The 18,983-nt window shown below is 41.5% G+C and overlaps 1 protein-coding gene across 1 annotated transcript in view; it reads left to right on the top strand.

Annotated features, from left to right (window-relative positions):
• The window catches only part of ELAPOR2 (endosome-lysosome associated apoptosis and autophagy regulator family member 2), a 49,167-nt gene that overhangs the window by 29,183 nt on the left and 1,001 nt on the right, over positions 1 to 18,983 (top strand). The window contains exons 12-20 of the mRNA XM_005143348.3: positions 1,058 to 1,195; positions 1,467 to 1,730; positions 2,622 to 2,795; positions 4,257 to 4,446; positions 8,193 to 8,289; positions 9,358 to 9,459; positions 11,943 to 12,069; positions 12,718 to 12,896; positions 13,872 to 14,037. Coding sequence (XP_005143405.1) covers positions 1,058 to 1,195; positions 1,467 to 1,730; positions 2,622 to 2,795; positions 4,257 to 4,446; positions 8,193 to 8,289; positions 9,358 to 9,459; positions 11,943 to 12,069; positions 12,718 to 12,896; positions 13,872 to 14,037 — 1,437 coding nt within the window. The remainder of the gene's footprint in view (positions 1 to 1,057; positions 1,196 to 1,466; positions 1,731 to 2,621; positions 2,796 to 4,256; positions 4,447 to 8,192; positions 8,290 to 9,357; positions 9,460 to 11,942; positions 12,070 to 12,717; positions 12,897 to 13,871; positions 14,038 to 18,983) is intronic.

Here is an 18,983-nt window from a genome sequence, read left to right as displayed (position 1 = left end):
ACGATTAAGATAAAGCATGACATTTGTTTAACATCTGTAGTGCCCTTTCAGGAAAGATTTAATGAGTGATCCAGCAAAATTCCTTCACCATGTGAGTTGTGAACCATTCCTGGTTATCTGTTTATCTTAAAAGAAATCATTGGACACCAAAGAGCCAAATTTTCCCCTTTTAAACCAACTGAAAGAATTCTCAATGTCTCTTGTGCAGTTTAATTAGCTCCCGGTAATAGAGTTGCAAGTCAAGATATGGGGCAAAGGGATGCAAAACAGATAATTTGGATATTTAAACTTCATCCTTTCAGTGACTTTGGGAATCAGACAGGCAAAGTGACTTTGTTTTTACTTTCCTCATCTGCTAATTGAAAATCCAACAGCTAAGAAAGGTAACTGGCTCTCCCTCCCCTTCCATTGCAGAAGGAAGCTGGTCCTTTTTTGTATAGAGTGGTACTTTAGAGGAATCTGTTATTAACTTAAAGAGAATTGAGGAAATGAGGTAGCCTTTAGTGCTAATGTAAAGGAATCTCTTTCAAAGGAAAAACATCTTTCACTGGAACATTTACTACTGATGGAAGAATTAAGAAACACAAACATAGACTGAACAGGTTTCTCTTGTGTAAACTTTGACACTGTCTTGCTGCCTTCAGTTTTGTTTGACTGGAGATACCAACAAAGTGCATATCAGAACATAGCAGGAACTACAGTTTTTTCTTCGAATTTTGGCTTTCCCCTCTGGTACCCACATGTTTTATACAGAAACAGAATTTCGGATCTGAAAGAACCACTGTGCTGAATCTGTCCTCATAACATTTATAACCTGCTATAGGACTTTGAACTTGACCGTTGCATGATCTGCAGCATCTTTTGGAAAAGAAAACTATTCTCAATTAAAAAATTGCCAGTGGTGGAAAATGGAATAAATATGCTTTCTCTCATTTATTAAATGTTAAATGCAATTGTAAAGTCTTTTATATATATATTAATCTCTGTATTATATACCACTGGTGTTTATTGGTGTATGACCACACGGGTTTTTTTTAAATGTATGTCCATTTTATAGGATATTAATCGAAAAAATACCAATGTGGTGGAATCATGGGAAAGAAGTAAAGAGAAACAATCCTACACTCACATCATCTCCAAAAATGCTTCCTTCACGTTCACCTGGGCCTTTCAGAGAATAAACGAGGGCCAAGATGTAAGTGCTTCTTTATATATAGGGCTTTACAGAACAGCTTTCCTTTGACATTCATTGCCAGAACTTTTGCCCTCCATTGAAGTTCACAGGCTTCTTGTAAGAGACAAGTGGCTGCCCTTGGGAGGCAGCTATGGATACACCGTTCATGTTGAAAGACAGATGTATGCTTAGGTCAATCGCTGAATTGATGCACTGGTGCACAGAGCTGTGGTTAGTGTCCAAATGCAATGGCATGATGGCACCAGGCTGGTCTCCTTGGCTCTCGTTCCAGAGCAGACAGTTCATCAATGACATGGCAAAGATCTACTCCATCACGGTGACCAATGCAGTGGATGGAGTCGCCTCTTCTTGCCGGGCCTGTGCGCTGGGTTCTGAGCAGTCTGGTTCATCCTGTGTACCCTGCCCACCCGGACACTACATCGAGAAGGAGACCAGCCAGTGCAAGGAGTGTCCAGCCAATACCTTCCTGTCCATCCACCAGGTCTACGGCAGGGAGGCCTGCATCCCATGTGGGCCTGGCAGCAAGAGCACTAAGGTAGGGAAACCAAGTGTCTCTGAGTGATGGACAGGCAGGGTTTATTGGGATATAATACTCAAAGGGCCAGTTTTAGTGCTTTGCTGCAAGTATGTGCCTTGTGAGCATTGGAGTATAATTATAAGCAATGATCCCACTCTTCCAGATATGTTTTTAATCTAATTTCTGCTTGTAAATATACAATAAGAAAATAAAATGACTACATCGTCTCAAAAACTCTCATTTTAAGAAGCTGTACTGGGGACAGTGTAAGAACAGGGCAAACATACATTACTTCCACCCAAAACTGTCCCAGACTCCCGCTGTTTTAAACTAAAGGAACTTCCTCAGCTGGATGATTTTTCTGTGCCTTTAGAAACCTTTAACATGTTCTTCATATAGGAAATTACCCTTAAGCCTAGGTAAACATTTATTGTGAGCAGCATCCTTTGGCAAGAAGCTGCACAGGGACCTGAAGAACTGCTTCAATTTGTTTGTATTCTGCTTGTCTTCAGCTAGGTTCATATTCTGTCCCTGTTTCTTGATCTGTTTCTTGTGTTTTCTTCTCAAGATGCAAGTGTAACTGAGGCCATGTCCTGTTCTATCTACAGGGCTTTAAGCTGGGACATTTGGATTCTAAAAGCATGCACAACAGAAAAAGCTCGAAATTCTGCATTTTCTTGGTTAAGGCAGTGAAAAGCAGAAAGGACAGGCTTAGGGAACATTAAAGTTCTTATATGTCATTGCAAGGGTCTGAAACAGGAATGGGAATTCTCTCAAGGGAAAGAGGAATTACAGGAATAGGATGAAGTTCCCTTCCATCCTGAACAAGGAAAGCTTGCTTTACTTGCAGGTGAATGCTTTGCTGCTGGTCCATAAGTGCTTTTTAATGATGCTTCTCCCTTTCTGAAGGACCATTCTGCCTGCTTCAGTGACTGCCTGGTGTCATACATCAAGGATAATCAGAGCCTGACTTACAACTTCAGCAACCTCAGCCGAGTGGGCTCATTGATGAGTGGACCTAGCTTCACCTCCCGAGGGACCAAGTTCTTCCACTTCTTTAACATCAGCCTGTGTGGGAATGAGGTGAGCTCAGCTGGTGTTGAGGGTTAACCAGTTTGCTGCCTATGCTGATGCTCTGTTGGATCACATTGAGATAGGACAGGGACTTCCCTATGGCTGAGCTGTCACCAACACTGTGCAAACACTTCCCTCTGGATCTTGCTTGGCAGTGCAAGAGGACTTTTGTGCAGCCATGTGATTTTCCAGAGCAGAGATGACAGCATTTTAGGCATAAGTGAGGCACAGAAGAAAAACCTTGTCACATCTTTACCTTTTCTTAGTTCTTGGGCTGTCAAGTCACAACCCTGAAGTTTTTGTACAACCAGCAACTCAAGTGAAGAGTCTGAATCTCTCAGTTTCCAGCTTCTTTCCACATATTTCCCTTGTGACTTGACTGAAGATGCTGCTGTCAGGGGAGCCCCTGGTCACCACTGTTCTTTTCCAGTGGCTGAGATGCCCATTGCTGACTTTGATTACAATCTTTTAAAGTGCTGGAAAAATGTGTTTAGTCCATGAGTGCAAACAGTCTCTGCCCCAGAGTCGAGAGTTTTCTGTCTGGAGCTTGGACTGTAGCAGAGCGCGTTGTCACAAACATAAATTGAAGTTTTGGAGCAGTACAGTCGTATGTGTTGTCCCATAGAAGCCAGTGCATGTAGTTTACATTAATGTTCAGCCCTGTAAAGTTCTGAAGTCTCTTTCCCATGTACCAAAGGATTTGCCTGAGTTGAGGCAAATGAGTAGTCACATTTCTTTACAGTGTTCTGCATGCTTATGGGCTTAAATGTGTGTTTAAGTACTACCTGGGTTAGAGCTGCTGACAACTAGATCAAAAAAAAATACAGATATGCTTACTATCCTGTGGATCTGGTCTTCATTTTCCCAAACTGCTATGATGGTCCTACAGTATTACCAATGGTATGAGGCTGTTGAGTCCTTGGCATTTTGTCAGGAGAACTTAATCTAGTGATTTGTCTTTCATTGCTCTTGCTCCAAGATTTTGGCACTGGTGTCGACATGTGACAATAATGCAGCCTTGAAGGCTATATATCTGCTTAGGGATTTCATGCATTTGTGCTTTGAAACTATTTCATTTGGATTAAAATCCAAATAAAGAGGTGTTCCATAGTGTGTTATTTAAAGGCAAGGGAAATACGGTTTTCCTTTGCAAGCCATTTTATTATGCTCTGCAAATAAACACCATGCTGTCAAGATAAACAAAGAGTGCTTGTAGCAGAGGTTTCTGATAAGACATGTACCTGAGGTGACATCGTGTTTCTGAGTCTGTACAAGGCATTGATCGGAGCTTTCACAATGGCACAATTTATTATTGCAATTTGTCTTTCTCATGTTAGAAACCTCACGTTGTTCCTAAGGTGCAACAAACCTCAAGTTGTTCAGTTTGCAGTCAGGAAGTTTGCAATCTCTCCTTTCCCAAATTTTTCATGTCTTACCAACAACCAACAGCTCCCCCATTTTTTTCCGCAGGGGAAGAAGATGGCTATTTGCACTGACAATATCACAGATGTTACTCTGAAGGACATGGTTGCAGAATCAGAAGATTTTTCCAGTTTTGTGGGAGCTTTTGTCTGTCAGTCCACCATCATCCCGTCAGACAGCAAGGGTTTCCGAACAGCCCTGGCTCTGCAGTCCAACAGCCTTGCTGACAGGTTCTTAGGTACGCAGTTTGTCTTCTACTCATTGTTAATCATGGATGTGCACACATGTATTTAGGGCTGCAGAGTAAATCCTTCTCAGCTCAGTAGTGCTGCATTACATTAGGGGAAAAGTGAAGGGCCACCCCAGGATTCCAGCCCACTTTGCTCCTCAATTGGATCTGGACAGTTACCATTGCACTTTGCTGCTGCTTCAGTTCAGCTGGTGGCTGAAGGAGAAGAGTAAGGGCTGCCCCATTCTTTGTTTTCCATGCCTGTATTACTCACTCTTCCCTTTGTTTGGTCTGGTGGGTCCCATGGTGCATAGAATTCCAGGACAAAAATCTGGAGAATGTAATTAAAGAATACTGGTTTTCTTTCATGTTTCCTACCCACCTCATGCAGGGCAGGATCAGTCACAGTAAGACCAAGACATAAGACCAAGCGTTTCTGCCCATGTCAAGACCCCACTCAGACAATTTCAGAAGAAGAAGCTGGTGCTGGGGCATAATTAGGCAAAGAAGGAGAGGGCTTAGGGCAGCACAGGGCCATGCACATCATTAAGTCTTGCATTGCTCCAGCTCACAAGTTCCCAGAGTCTGAAGCCAGATTAGACAATGAAGTCATTTAGTCTGCTCACCTATCCATTACAGGCACTGAGTGTTTGTACTTTCTCCCTGGCACTGATCCCAGAAGCTCATGTTTGACAAAAGCACATCTTTGGAAGAGTATTCAACATGGACTTTTAAGACTGACAGAAATTAAAGCTTTGCCACAGTCATTGGTATTCTTTTCCACTCGTCAAACACCGTCTCTCTATTTTGTTTTACAGTGGACTTGTTTGAATTTGCTTGGCTTCAGTTTTCAGTTCTTCCTTCTTGTTATTCTTTCTCCATTTCACACCCACATTTTCCTACTTAGAGAAATATTTTGTGTACTGGAATCATCACACCCTCCCCAATCTGTTCTTCTGATAAACTAAGTAGACCAAGTTCTTCTATATCTCTTGCTATCATGTATTCCTCTCAAGCATCTGAGTAATTTTGGGGGCTCTTTCTGCAGCTTCTGTAACTTGTTGTTATATTTTAATGAAGCATGAGCATAGAATGGAATAGTATTCCAGTCTTTAATTCACTATAATGGTAGTAAAAATCACTTCCATATTTGTATTTACATGCAGGGATAGCATCCCTCAGTCCTTTCTCCAGACTGATGGGATTTCATAGTAGCTTCTTGGCTCAGGTGTCTACTCTAGATCTTTTTTCAGTTACAGTTTTCAAAGGAAAATCTATCTTCCTTAGGACTGGCCTTCATCTGTTGCTGTCCTGAAATATGTTTGGTTGGATTAGGATCATGTTATCAAGTGAACCAAGTTGCTATGTATTTTGTTCCTGTTTTTCTTAATCGTTGTCTCATCTACACACTTTACCAACCGTGATTATATGCAGATCCCTGATGATTATCTTACATTTTGAGACTCCAATATCAATGCCTAGAGAAGCCTGGAGACACGCTGCATTTGATGACAATTTCCTATGGCCAGATAATTTTATAATTAGTTAGTTAAATAACCAAGTATGCTTTAATTCACATTACACTGCTAACTTTTTAATTAGAATCTCATGTGGTAATTAGTGAAATACGTGATAAATTTACATAGGTTTCTTTAGCAGCCAAATTCATCAGCACTCAAGGAATGAAATCAGATCTGCCCAAGAGCTGTTCTTCATAAATTCATGCTGTCACCCATTATGTATTTATCATTAACTGAAACCCACTTACCGTTACTGTTAATTTGCCTCATCATGTTAGCCACATTGTGATTTGGCTCACCATATCCCCTCTCCATCTGTCTTCTAACATTTCACTATCATTAAAAGCTCTATCAAAGGTCATTCTTCAGGTATGGCTTTGGTGGTTCATAAACATACGTGCCAAGTAGATGCCCATATCCTCTCCTGCCACTGAGGGAATGAGATGTTCAGTCATTGTCTTGGAAAGCAAGGAGATAGTCCCATTTTTTTGCTAATACAGAGAAAAGATATCAAGCTCCTTTGCTGTCTTTTCTTTATCAAAATTGCTACAGTTTAAAAAGGTTGAAATTTGCCTTTTCTATCCATAAGATGTATTTTTATTTCTAATATTTGTAAAAAAGCTCCAAACTTATAATTTTTCTAGTGCTGCCAAGCACAGGCTTTTCCCCGAAGTCTTTAGCATCCATTATCATTTTTCTGTAACTCATAAATTTGGATTTTATTTGATTCTCTATTCCCCCTCCATTAAGCTTGTGCCAGTGTTTTTATTTGAATTGCTCTTCTACCGCTGTTCTGATTCAAGGTGGACTCTCAGTCAAAGCTATCGTCATTCTTGAGAGAGTCATTGTGGCTTCTTAGCTATATCATTAATATCCTCTGAAGAATGACATTTCCCCCCCCCCCCACACACTTGGATTTTGCTTCTAGTGTTCTTATTTTTGAGAAGCTGCACTTTGAAATGCCATTTCTACATTACTGTATATTGGATGGAAATACAGTCTCATTGCTTTTGTTGACTATAAGGTCCTAATATAATAAGGAGCTATCATCTTCCAGTCTAGTGAGTAACTAATCTCTGTCTATTGTCTTGAAATCCAAAATTAAGTTTGATGTAATGCCTTTGATGGGAGGAAATGATCATCCTTGCTGACATCAGAGTATGTTTTCAGAGCAGAGGTCCCTCCACAATAACCTGAAATCTTTCTGCACATGCTCCTGATCGTTGCTGCAGCACAGTGTTCTGTCGATGTGATGCTTTGTAGGCTTTTCTCACCTGCAAGCCCTCCTGATTACATTGATCTATATGCTTTCAAAATCCCTGACTTGTCCTACTGCAGATACTAGTGTCTACTGCAAAGTGTCACCTTTGTTATCTACTATGTTCACCTAAAAGGTTTATAACCAGACATAGATTTTCCAACTGTGTGAGTTATCCTTTCAAATGAATGCCAAAGTCAAATCAAAGTCAAGTTGAAGTCCTAAGAATTCGACTAGGCTCTCAGAAATGTTGCCAGAACAAGCAGAAAACATCTTTCCTTCAGTTTTTTCCATCTTCCCTCTACTTTATGGTTACTACCTCTTTTTCTTGTCATTCTTGGAATTTTTCACCTCACTAGAAGGATGCACCCTGTCCCATTATACAGTTTCCTCTTCTGAAATGTTGTAGTACAGCTCCAGTATTTTCTGTCTTCTTTAATTCATGAAGTTGTAAGGATCTCTAAGAACTTTTGTTACTTGAATTTTCCTCTTTTTCAGCTCTTCTCCAAAATCCATGCAAACCTGTGTAACGTGCTGTTCCACACACCAGCCTGTTCATTGCAAAATGTGCCACCAGGGCTTGCCTATGACTCCATCATCTTTCTGAACCTTGTCATTGCATCATTCAGGTTTTCTCCCATAATACTGCAGATTTCTCAGGGTGTTACACCCTTTCCTAACATAAATTACTTTGATTCTGTAATATTCCATAATTGGTTTAAACTCATACAAAAGAATAAAACATTTTTTTACACTTGTATGGTTTTATTTTTTTTTTATTATGTCTGTATAAGGAAATCAGAAAGCAGGAGACAAACTGCAAAGTTTAGTTCAAATAGAGAAAGTGTAGAATGTCATTAATGCTGTTGAGACCCAAACTTTTCAGACTGAGAAAATGTTTTATGTGAAACTCAAGGAAACCCATTCTTAGCTTGTTCTTTTTGTTTTGGTTTGGTTTCCCCCTTCTCAAACTTCAGGAGCTACTGTTGAAACAACGCTGGAAAATATCAGCATCAAGACAGATATGTTTCCTCCCTCTCCAAGCAAACTACCTGATGTGCATTTCTTTTACAAGTAGGTAAAAGATACTGTTTATCAGTATATCAAATATCTTTGGATGTTTAAAGGAAACGAAAACTGTGAGGGGAGATCTTTAATCCACCTTTAATCTTTATCACTTTAATCAGTATCTGGCTGATACCGATTGGCATGTTGAAGAACATCTTATGAAATCAGGAAACGCTCTTTACTCAAATCTAAATTACACTTAATCTGTAGTGTTACCAGAGCTTTTATTGATCCAGGTGCCACTTCCAATGTCTTGTTCCTTTCTGTAACTTATCATATGTAAGCTTGGGTAAGAAATGAAAGTTTATTTCAGTTAAGATGTCTACATGCTGTTCTCTTCATGGAAGTGTATTTCTAAGCTTGGATTCTGGAGCCCATGGGGATATTCAGGTTATCTTGACGCATATATCTATATTTGTTCTACTGATTCTCTCTCTAAATTTAATTGTCTTTAGTGGTAGATATTAATTGGCTATAGCACTTTGGATATAAACACTTTATACTTACGTATATACATATAAAACCACATATACAGATACTTAATTTATGTGCCTGATTCTGCAAACTAAACCACACAACAGTAAACCTACTTTGAGTATGTTATGGACTTAGCTTGCAATGTTTATCATGTTGGAATAAGGTCCATATTTTGAATCCCCTTTTCCTTGTGCTGTTTCAGGACAGAGTGGTTTTCAGATCACTGGTAAGGAGAGAGGCATCATGAGCTCTCCAGCAGAGTAACACACCAACCATTGCACTTGCGATTCTCCTTTTTAATCATTGTACTCTGTTTTGTGGGCAGGTTTATTCCTTGGCTCAGCAGAATTCAAACTAGCTATTGGAACAGAGCAGTTCCCTGAGTACTGAGAATACTCTGAGATTTAAATGAGGTGCTGAAACCTGTCCTGCTCCTTTGTTCATTCCTTTTTTTCTTCCTTCCAGCTGACAAAGGCAAAAGTACTGTGATAAACAGTATTTCTTTAGCATTTCAGTTATATGAATGGACAGAGACCTATGAAAGAGATATTTACTATGATGGAGATGTATTACATTTCTCCTCTTGTTTGACATTAGGTCTTCAACAGTAACAACCTCATGTGAAAATGGCCGTGCAACTGTTGTGACAATGAGATGCAACCTCAACAAACCAGACCAAGGGGAGCTTTCTGTGCCCAGGTATTTAAGTATTTTTATACAAGCAGTGCCAAAAAGCCTTTTTTCCTCAGGTAATTGGCAAAACTCATGAGTAACTTTATACTTCATAGCAATGAGGAGGGCTGTGTCCCTCGTCAGCCACACAGGAGGTCTCACTAGTTTTTGCTAGGTGAAAGACATGTGTGTCCATCACCTCCCAGCAGACCAACTGCTCTGCATTGAGGCTGTGTGGTGAGAGAGGTTAGAGTTTAGGCAGGTTGTTCCAAGCTTAAAGCCAAAAGAAAATGTGGTGGTGTTTTCTTGTCTTCCCTTCTCCTTTATTTCAGTTTCTGATTTTGATCTTTGGCCTGCTGATTATTGCTGCCTAGCTGGGGCTTTGAGAGGTGTTCTGCTTTCATCTACAGCAGTGGCTGTGGGCAGAGTGATTTTCTTTTTAACTTATCAAAGGAACTATGAAATCTGCTGTTGCAATGCTTATTTGAGCCCTAACTCTGTCTATTTCAAGTTCCGTATGTATTTGTCTTGTCATTCCAGTTTGTGCTCTGGACTTCTTGTACCAGTTGTGTTTAAGTTGCCTGACCTTTTTTTCCCTTCACTCTGATAAAAGGGGCTACAAAAATCTTCTGAAAACCTGAAAAGTTGAGAGAAAAAACAGTAAAAGGAGTAATTCTGTGGCTCTTTAGCAATGCTGTGATTCTTCAGAAGCTCCCCTCAGCTCTGCTCACCCTCCTCTTTGACAGTCAAGGTGCATTTTGGTCTCTCTGGATGTTACTATAAATCTGCTGATAGCACTCTCGCTCATCCTCCTTTCCAAATGTTAAGTCTTACTCCATAAAGCTAACATTGTGAGAAGTGTGGGATCCTCTTTGATCCCTGTCTTGGGAGGGGCGAACCTTGAATGAAGGCGAAAAGTCATCTACTTGTGATTTAAGTTCTAATGCCTTTGGAGATGCTTACTTTGGTTTCTTAGGGCCTGAGACACTACACTATAAATTATGCTGGACAACAAGCTATTGTCTATCAGTCACTGTGTGAAAATCCTCCAGGTGTCCTTCTAATGTTATAGGTGAAACACAGTATGAGCTGTGGTAACGCACAGGTACTGAGGAGGATTAACCTACCTTGCTTTTACAAGTGTAGTTACGGGCAGAATCGGCACACAGCTGATGTGATGTACTTTATCTCAGTTCTCATTGACTTCTCCCTTTCTAGCCCCCTTTGATTAGCTCAGCAGTCAGACAGCTACTTTCAAACAGTGAGGTATGTGATACATGTCAAATAGTATTGCCTGTAAATCCTTGATCCTCCAGACACAGTGTTTAGTATCACATGAAGTTATAGTATAAGATGAAAGCAGTTGAAGAGAAATGCCTGTCAGTGCTTTTATCGTGTACATTGAAAGACTGTTCCATAATACAGAGAGGACAGTTGCCAGTTATTCAAATCAGGATGAGACAGAATAGGCTTTTAGGGCTGTGGATTTTTCAGTCATAGAATCCCAGACTGCTTTGGGTTGGAAAAGACCTTAAAGCTCATCCACTTCCACTCACTGTCAGGGGCAAGGACACCTTTCACTAGAGCAGGTTGCTCCAAGCCCCTGTGTCCAACCTGGCCTTGAACACTGCCAGGGATGGGGCAGCCACAGCTTCTCTGGGCACCCTGTGCCAGCACCTCAACACCCTCACAGGGAACAGCTTCTTCCTAATATCTCATCTAAATCTCCCTTCTTTCAGTTTGAAGCCATTCCTCAGTCCTTCCAATCAGGATAACAGATTTCCAGATGATATATTTAAAAAACATATTTAAATCCATTTTCTGTATGGATATATTTAACATTTACATTACTTAGATTCTTGTATGGACTTCTGGCCAATGCTGCTGCTAGACTGATGTAATTGTCAGTAACAAAAGCTGCATGAATGTCCTGCCATTGCCAGTTCAACTTCCTTCTGCAGGCTGAATACAAAATAGGGTCATTAGTCTTTCTTAGACTAGAGAAGCTGTTATCTCTTCATTAACTAGTGAACATCCTTCTAGTAATTAACCATGACAGGAGAAGTCCATTCCATAAGGATGAAATCACCCAGACATCATTAGAACAACAACAGGAACCAGATAGCAGCATTCATGTTGAACAGACACCCAGTGCAGGGGAACAGCAACAGAGGCACGTGCCAGGCTAGCCTGTGCTGGTGGAATGCTGGAATACTTCTGGTCTCCAAGGCTTGTTTCTTTTCTCTTCATCGCAGGTGTGTGAGTAGCACTCGCTGCCAGGAACTGAGCTGTTATTTTAGACCTTTGACAGCTGAACATCTGTTTTCACTTGAGAAAGCATTTTATAAACTGGGAAAAATAATTTCCCCATTTTTTTCCATCTGCTGACTTGATAGATGTTTACTCATTTTTTGTACTTGGTATTAACTGTCTTCAGCAGCAGAATGTGGAGTGAGGATGCAAGCCCCAGAGTGTTTCATAAGTGTTAACTAAGCTTTGCTCTCCTCTAGCTCGTGCCCTGCAGGCACCTGCGATGGATGCACTTTCTACTTCATATGGGAAAGTGCAGAAGCTTGCCCTCTCTGCACGGAGCAAGACTACCATGAGATTGAGGGAGCCTGCAAGAAAGGATTTCAGGTACAGGGCCCATGTCTCTAAGTTAGATGTGTTCCTTTGGGTATAACTTGGACTCTTGAAGTTTGATGTGAAAATCTATATGAAAGTGCAGGTAGAGTTTGAAAACTTCAGTCCAGGCTCTGAGCTGGCTGGGTGCAAGTCTTATTGCTGTGTTGAGACTCAGGGATATTTGTGCCAATGGCATTGTGTTTTCTACATAAGAACTGGCTTGTGCTGACCAGCTATGTGGGCAGGGATGTCGACTCTATATGCATGCAGGCAAGTTATTTGTGAAGGATGGAGTGTCCAAAGGACTTCAGTCCTCTTCTCTAGACAAAGTTCTTTTAGAGGTTCAGAACTGTCCTGTTGATCAATAGCTCCAGTGTGGGAACAAGGGCACAACATGTTCACAATCGCTGTCTAACCCATATTGTGCCAGGTAAAGAGCGATATGGAAGAGGAAATCCTTTGGCTATGCCTGAACCTGCAGGCACAATCAGGGGGACAATTGGGTAGACAGTATGACACTACTTAAGAGTCTGAAAACCTGAAATAGTTGTTGGAAAGATATCTAACCTTTCTACTTCAAAACAGCTTGTTTTCTTCAACTCTAAATAGTTCTCTCATTTCCTACAAGCAGCTCATGTTTTGGTATTTTCTGTCTGAAAGGAAACCTTGTATGTATGGAATGAGCCAAAGCACTGCATTAAAGGAGTTCCCTTGCCAGAAAAAAGGACGAGCACATGTGAAACAGTGGATTTTTGGCTGAAAGTTGGAGCTGGTGTTGGTGCTTTCACAGCCGTTCTGCTCATAGCCTTGACCTGCTACTTTTGGAAGAAGAACCAAAAGTACGTACTGCAAATTATGTTCCATACAAAAGTAAATTAAAAGCTTGATGTAGTGAACATCAAGAAATGAAGACATTTCATGGGTTTGACCTTATAACAATGTTGATGAGAAATGCCATCATTTGGTGTGTTTATCCACCAAGCTGAGGTTTCTTCTGCCAACAGTGACTATCAGAAACACTGGTCAGAAAAATATTAGAAAATCCATAGTAATTTTTTAGGGCATTTCTGTCTTTTTAACCCCTGAGAGTTTAAAGTCGCTTACAGGTCCTGAAGCAGCGCCGCTTGCTCTAAATCTGAAGACCAAAAAGGTATCTCTTCAGTTTAATTAGCTCTTTTTCAGTTGGGTTAAAATAAGGTTCTTGACTGTATATTGCTTAGGTCTGTTTTGGCAGGAAGCATCTGGTACACACCCAAAATATTCCTGCTTCTCAGACTGAACGTACTCCCCATCCTCATTGTCCTCTGCTTCCCATATCTCATGTCATAAGCTATTAAAATGTGATTCCACCACCATGAGATTTCGTCACCCCATAGCACAACCAGCTCCACCAAACCCAGACTCCAATATTGTAGCCCCAACACCTTGCTACCTCCTACCACACTGTTACACATCTCTCCTCTCCCCCATAGCCTTCTTGGAAAGGAGTGTGCTGCAGATTCTGAAGGCAGACCTGCTATTGCCCCAGAAAGCAGTCAGGTCACACTTCTTCATGCAGGAAAACCTTCAGACGTACTTATGGTCTCTTAGGAAAACATGGTTCTAAGGATATAGGACTAATGTGGAGAGCAGGAGCTTGATATATTGTTAATACTGTTTTGGTTACATGTTTGTAATGATTAAAAAGTAACTAATTTCCAATAAATATGTCTGAAGTAGCTACGTGGAAGGACTGCAGATAATCTAAATTATGAAATCATTGAATATGGGACATTTGTGAAAAAATCTGTGCCTGTCTGGCTTTATATCTTCAGGCTGGAGTATAAATATTCAAAATTAGTGATGACAGCGAACTCAAAAGAGTGTGAGCTGCCAGCTGCTGACAGCTGTGCTATAATGGAAGGCGAAGATAATGAAGAAGAAATAGTATATTCAAATAAGCAGTCACTGCTGGGGAAGCTCAAGTCCCTGGCAACAAAGGTGAGTAGTAATTACTACCATTAATACTAAAAATAATTATTACCTTTATTTATGACTGGATGTAATGAGGCTGTGCTGCTAATTTGCACACTGCTTTGTGCAGACTCCTACACCCAGTCCGTACTGAATGTGCTGAAATCCACTGTATATTGCAGGGTATTGAGTAAATGCTCCCTCTTCTGCAGAGAGATTTCCGTAGCATTCCTTCTTCTATGGGTGATGCCTAAAAGAGCAGCTAATGGTGGGGTGAACCTCCCTGCCTGGATTTGTACCAGCCACCTCCATTACTGAGGCAAACATAGCTATTATAGATACAGAAAATTAACACTGGGAACTTAGCCACCAGCCAGCTGCTTGCAGCTCACCTGGACTGGCTTCATGGCTGACTTGAAAACCATAATCTGGAATACTATGGGATTCTACTGTTTGGAATACTGTAGGATGGAGAGGAGGTGTCGGCCACAGCCTATTACCCAGTACAGCAACTTCCAATAGCTGTACTGTAAACTTCTCATTTCACGGGGAAGCAACAGCAAAAAGCATTTTGTTCTGCAGCACATGAGATGTGGGTTGTTGCATGTCTGAATTCATAGCACAAAGGTCTTTGGTGTCCTTTGATAACATTTTGGAAAGGAACAACAGAGGACCATCATGGAACATCCCACAAGTACTTTGGTATTTATTCCAAATGCCTTGCAGTATGGGAAATGTAGTGTTGTCTTTAAGATAGTGCAGCTGGGGGATATATTATGAACATGGTAAAGTTGGATAACATTTTCTCTTCAAGTTTTTTGATGAAATGAGTGGTTTCATAATGGAAGGTTTCTTAAAAGATTATGCTAAAGATTTATTTTAAAAAGTCACTCTCTTGTGTCTTCTCCAAATAATATTTCAGAATGTTCAATTTTGAGATTTTCTTCTATTAATTTTTTTTTTTACTTTTCTGTGATTGAGAGCAATGTAATTAAGCCCTTTGTGCCTCCCTTTCTTTTTTTTTTTTCTCCTGTTCTTTCTCTTCTCTTTGGAGAAGTTGCCATTACAGAGCTAATATGCGGAACTTTCCCTTGACCCCAGCCTGACTATTTGTCTTGCAAAAATCAATATTGTTCCCTTTGGAAAGGGGAAGAAATTGACTATTCATTCCTAATTCAATACTGAGAATATCAAAAATGTAAATAAAATCAAATCACATCCGATTTTGTGGTGGTGTTGCAAAAAATGGAGGTTGATTCCATTTGAAATCCTACAGGGATTGACTTTGAAACACTGATGATGTGTTTTTGACCGTGAAATGGCTTGGCTGGCTGTGGCTGAGTGTAATGACCAGAGCTGCTCAGAAGGTCATGTTTTGCTGTATGCCTGATAAGTGTAAAACCTTTGCTGACTCCATTCGCATCACCAACCATGGGCTCCTTCTTGATTATAAGTATAGATATGAAAGCATAGGAGAGTGTTGGAGTGAGCCCAGAGGAAAATACAAAGATGCTCTGAGGGCTGGAGCACCTCTGCTCTGGAGCCAGGCTGAGAGCTGGGGTTGTTCAGCCTGGAGGAGAGAACGTTCTGGGGACACCTTAGAGCAGCTCCAGTGCCTAATGGGGCTACAGGAAACCTGGAGAGGGACTTTGGACAAGGGCCTTTAGGGACAGGCCAAGGGGAATGGCTTTAGCCTGCCAGAGGGGAGATTGAGATGAGCTCTTAGGCAGAAGCTCTTCCCTGGGAGGGTGCTGAGGCGCTGGCACAGGGTGCCCAGAGAAGCTGTGGCTGCCCCATCCCTGGCAGTGTTCAAGGCTACAGGGGCTTGGAGCAACCTGCTCTAGTGGAAGGTGTCCGTGCCCCTGACAGTGAGTGGAAGTGCATGAGCTTTAAGGTCCCTTCCAGTCCAAATCAGTGAGTCTCTAAGTGGGTTTTGATTGATTGTTTGTTTGTTTGTGTGTTTTGGTGTGTGTATATAGTTTTATTGTTTTGTTTTGGTTTCTCTCTTTAAGCTTTAGTACTTTAGCTTTCAGACCACTTGAATGCCTATTTGGACTCAAAAAGTGTTTTAACATACTTAAACCCATTTTTTAGGTTCCCTGAGTATTCTCCCCTCTTTAAACAAGCCTGTCAGATGTTTCTAAGTTTGCTCCTTTTTTCCTGCTAGACAATCACAGCTGGCAAACTCAGCTTCCAGTACCTCATTAGCTTACTGAGCTCTGTGTCCTGTATCCCTCCAGATAATTCTAATGTAATATATATTTCTCCAAAACAAATGCTATAAACATCACTTTTCCTTTATGCAAAAAAATGAGGAAATTCATCTCTTGCTGCATATGCATGTAAAATAAGGAAAAATATACAGAGAAAAACAAGGGAAAAAAGAAGAGAGACATAAACTGAGAGATAAAAAAAAGTTTGAAGTATTCTAGCTGTATGTTCAAGCTTCAGGCAATGGCATTTCTGTGAAGCAAAATGTCTCATGAAGCTATTAGTGGGTTTGGGTACCCCAGGAATTTAGGGCTTGGGCTGTAATATGGAAAGCAATTACTTTTATTTTTAATGAGAATGTAGAAGTTAAAGAATTATGAAACAGCTTCAGATTGGAGATTGTTCTGGTTCCATCTGTTGTCTGCAGCATAACAATATCAGGTCCTTCGGAACAAAAAATTCATACTTTTCTGCAGGACAGCATAGGACATTTTTCTTCTCTGCTCTTTCTCATGTCTGTGCTAGGCTATCCTGATCTGAGTGAGATGGCTTTAAACAAGGAATCATGAGGTTAGTTTAACATAGTTTCCAAACTATTTGTGTACATCAACAGGTATGAAAAGTAGGTACATGAAACAAGAACCAGCATTTTCTAATGAGTAGATTTATTAGAGCTTCTTCATTTATTGCTTATACATAGACCATTGGGTTATTCACAAGCAGGAACCTGTATGTCCACACTTCTCACCCTGATGCCTGTTGGCCAGATGTTCTAGGCTGTCACCCTGCAGATGAAACAAGAAAGAAAACTCAACCCTCCAGTACTGATTTTTAAGAAGGCAGAGGATCTGTAGAGTCTTTTTGTCCTGTGGATTTCCCAGAGAAGTTGGGATGGTGTCATGGTTTAAGCCCAGCCGGCAACAAGAATCATGCAGCTGCTTGCTCAACCCCTCCTTCCTCCCTCTGTTCCCAGAGAGGCAGGGAGGAGAGTTGAAAGAATGTAACTCCCATGTGTAGAGATAGAAACAGTCCAGTAACTAAGGTATAACACAAACCACTACTGCTACCACCAGTAGTAATAATGATAAGGGAAATAACAAACTAAGAGAATACAACCGCTCACCACCCACCAACCGATACCCAGCCCAACCTGAGAAGTGATCTAACCCATCTGGGTAACTGCCTCCAGTTCTACATCCTGGGCATTACATGGCTGTGGTATGGAATAGCTCTTTGGCTAGTTTGGGTCAGGTGTTCTGCCTCTGCTTCCTTCCGGCTTCCCCTCCTCCCTGGCAGAGCATGAGACTCAGAAAGTCCTTGGTCAGAGTAAACATTACTGAGCAGCAACTAAAACCACTGGTATTATCAGCATTGGTCCCAGACTGAAAGTCAAAAAAACAGCACTGCACCAGCTACTAAGAAGGAACAAAATGACAAGAGGCAATATAAGCCCACTGTTGAACGAGGTGGGTGCCCTGGAGACAGAGGATATAAAGAAGGCAGAGGTGCTGAATGCTTTCTTTGCCTCTGTCTTTACTCCTGCAGACTCTCCCCAGGGGCCCCAGATTCCTATAGCCCCAGAAGGAGTCAGGACAAAGGAGGAGTTTGCTTTGGTAGATGAGGATTGGGTTAGGGATCAGCTATGCAAACTGGACATCTATAAATCAATGGGTCCAGATGGAATGCACCCACGGGTGCTGAGGAAGCTGGCGGAGGTCATTGCTAGGCCACTCTCCATCATCTTTGGTAAGCTGTGGGAAACGGGAGAGGTGCCTGAGGATTGGAAGATGGCAAATGTCACACCAGTCTATAAGAAAGGCAAGAAGGAGGACCCAGGTAATTATAGACTGGTCAGCCTTACCTCCGTCCCTGGAAAGGTGATGGAACAACTTATTCTTGACTCCATCTCTAGGCATATTAAGGATGAGGGGGTTATTAAGAACAGCCAAAATGGTTTTATGAAGGGGAAGTCATGTTTGACCAACCTTACAGCCTTCTATGAGGAAGTGACTATGTGGAGGGATGATGGTAGAGTGGTAGATGTGGTTTTTCTTGATTTCAGTAAGGCATTTGATACTGTCTCTCACAGCATTCTCATAGATAAGCTAAGGAAGTGTGGGCTTGACGATCAGGTAGTGAGGTGGATCAAGAACTGGTTGAAAGGAAGAAGGCAGAGAGTTGTGGTCAATGGGGCAGAATCTAGCTGGAGGTCTGTGACTAGTGGAGTCCCTCAGGGGTCGGTGCTGGGACCAGTGCTGTTTAATATTTTCATCAACGACCTGGATGAGGGAACTGAGTGTGCCCTCAGTAGGTTCGCAGATGACACTAAACTGGGAGGAGTGGCTGACACACCAGAAGGCTGTGTTGCCATTTAGCGAGACCTGGACAGGCTGGAGAGTTGGGCGGGGAGAAACTTGATGAAATTCAACAAGGGCAAGTGTAGAGTCTTGCATCTGGGGAAGAACAAGCCCATGTACCAGTACCGGCTGGGGGTTGACCTGCTGGAAAGTAGTGAAGGGGAAAGGGACCTGGGAGTCCTGGTGGATAGGAGGATGACCATGAGCCAGCAATGTGCCCTTGTGGCCAAGAAGGCAAATGGCATCCTAGGATGCATTAGAAAGGGTGTGGTTAGTAGGGCAAGAGAGGTTCTCCTTCCCCTCTACTCTGCCTTGGTGAGGCTGCATCTGGAATATTGCATCCGGTTCTGGGCCCCTCAGTTCAAGAAGGACAGGGAATTGCTTGAAAGAGTCCAGCGCAGAGCC

Source organism: Melopsittacus undulatus, chromosome 5, assembly GCF_012275295.1.
Source record: "Melopsittacus undulatus isolate bMelUnd1 chromosome 5, bMelUnd1.mat.Z, whole genome shotgun sequence".
NCBI lineage: Eukaryota > Metazoa > Chordata > Aves > Psittaciformes > Psittaculidae > Melopsittacus > Melopsittacus undulatus.
Note: the sequence above shows the minus strand (reverse complement) of the source record. Positions and strands in the feature narration are given on the sequence as shown.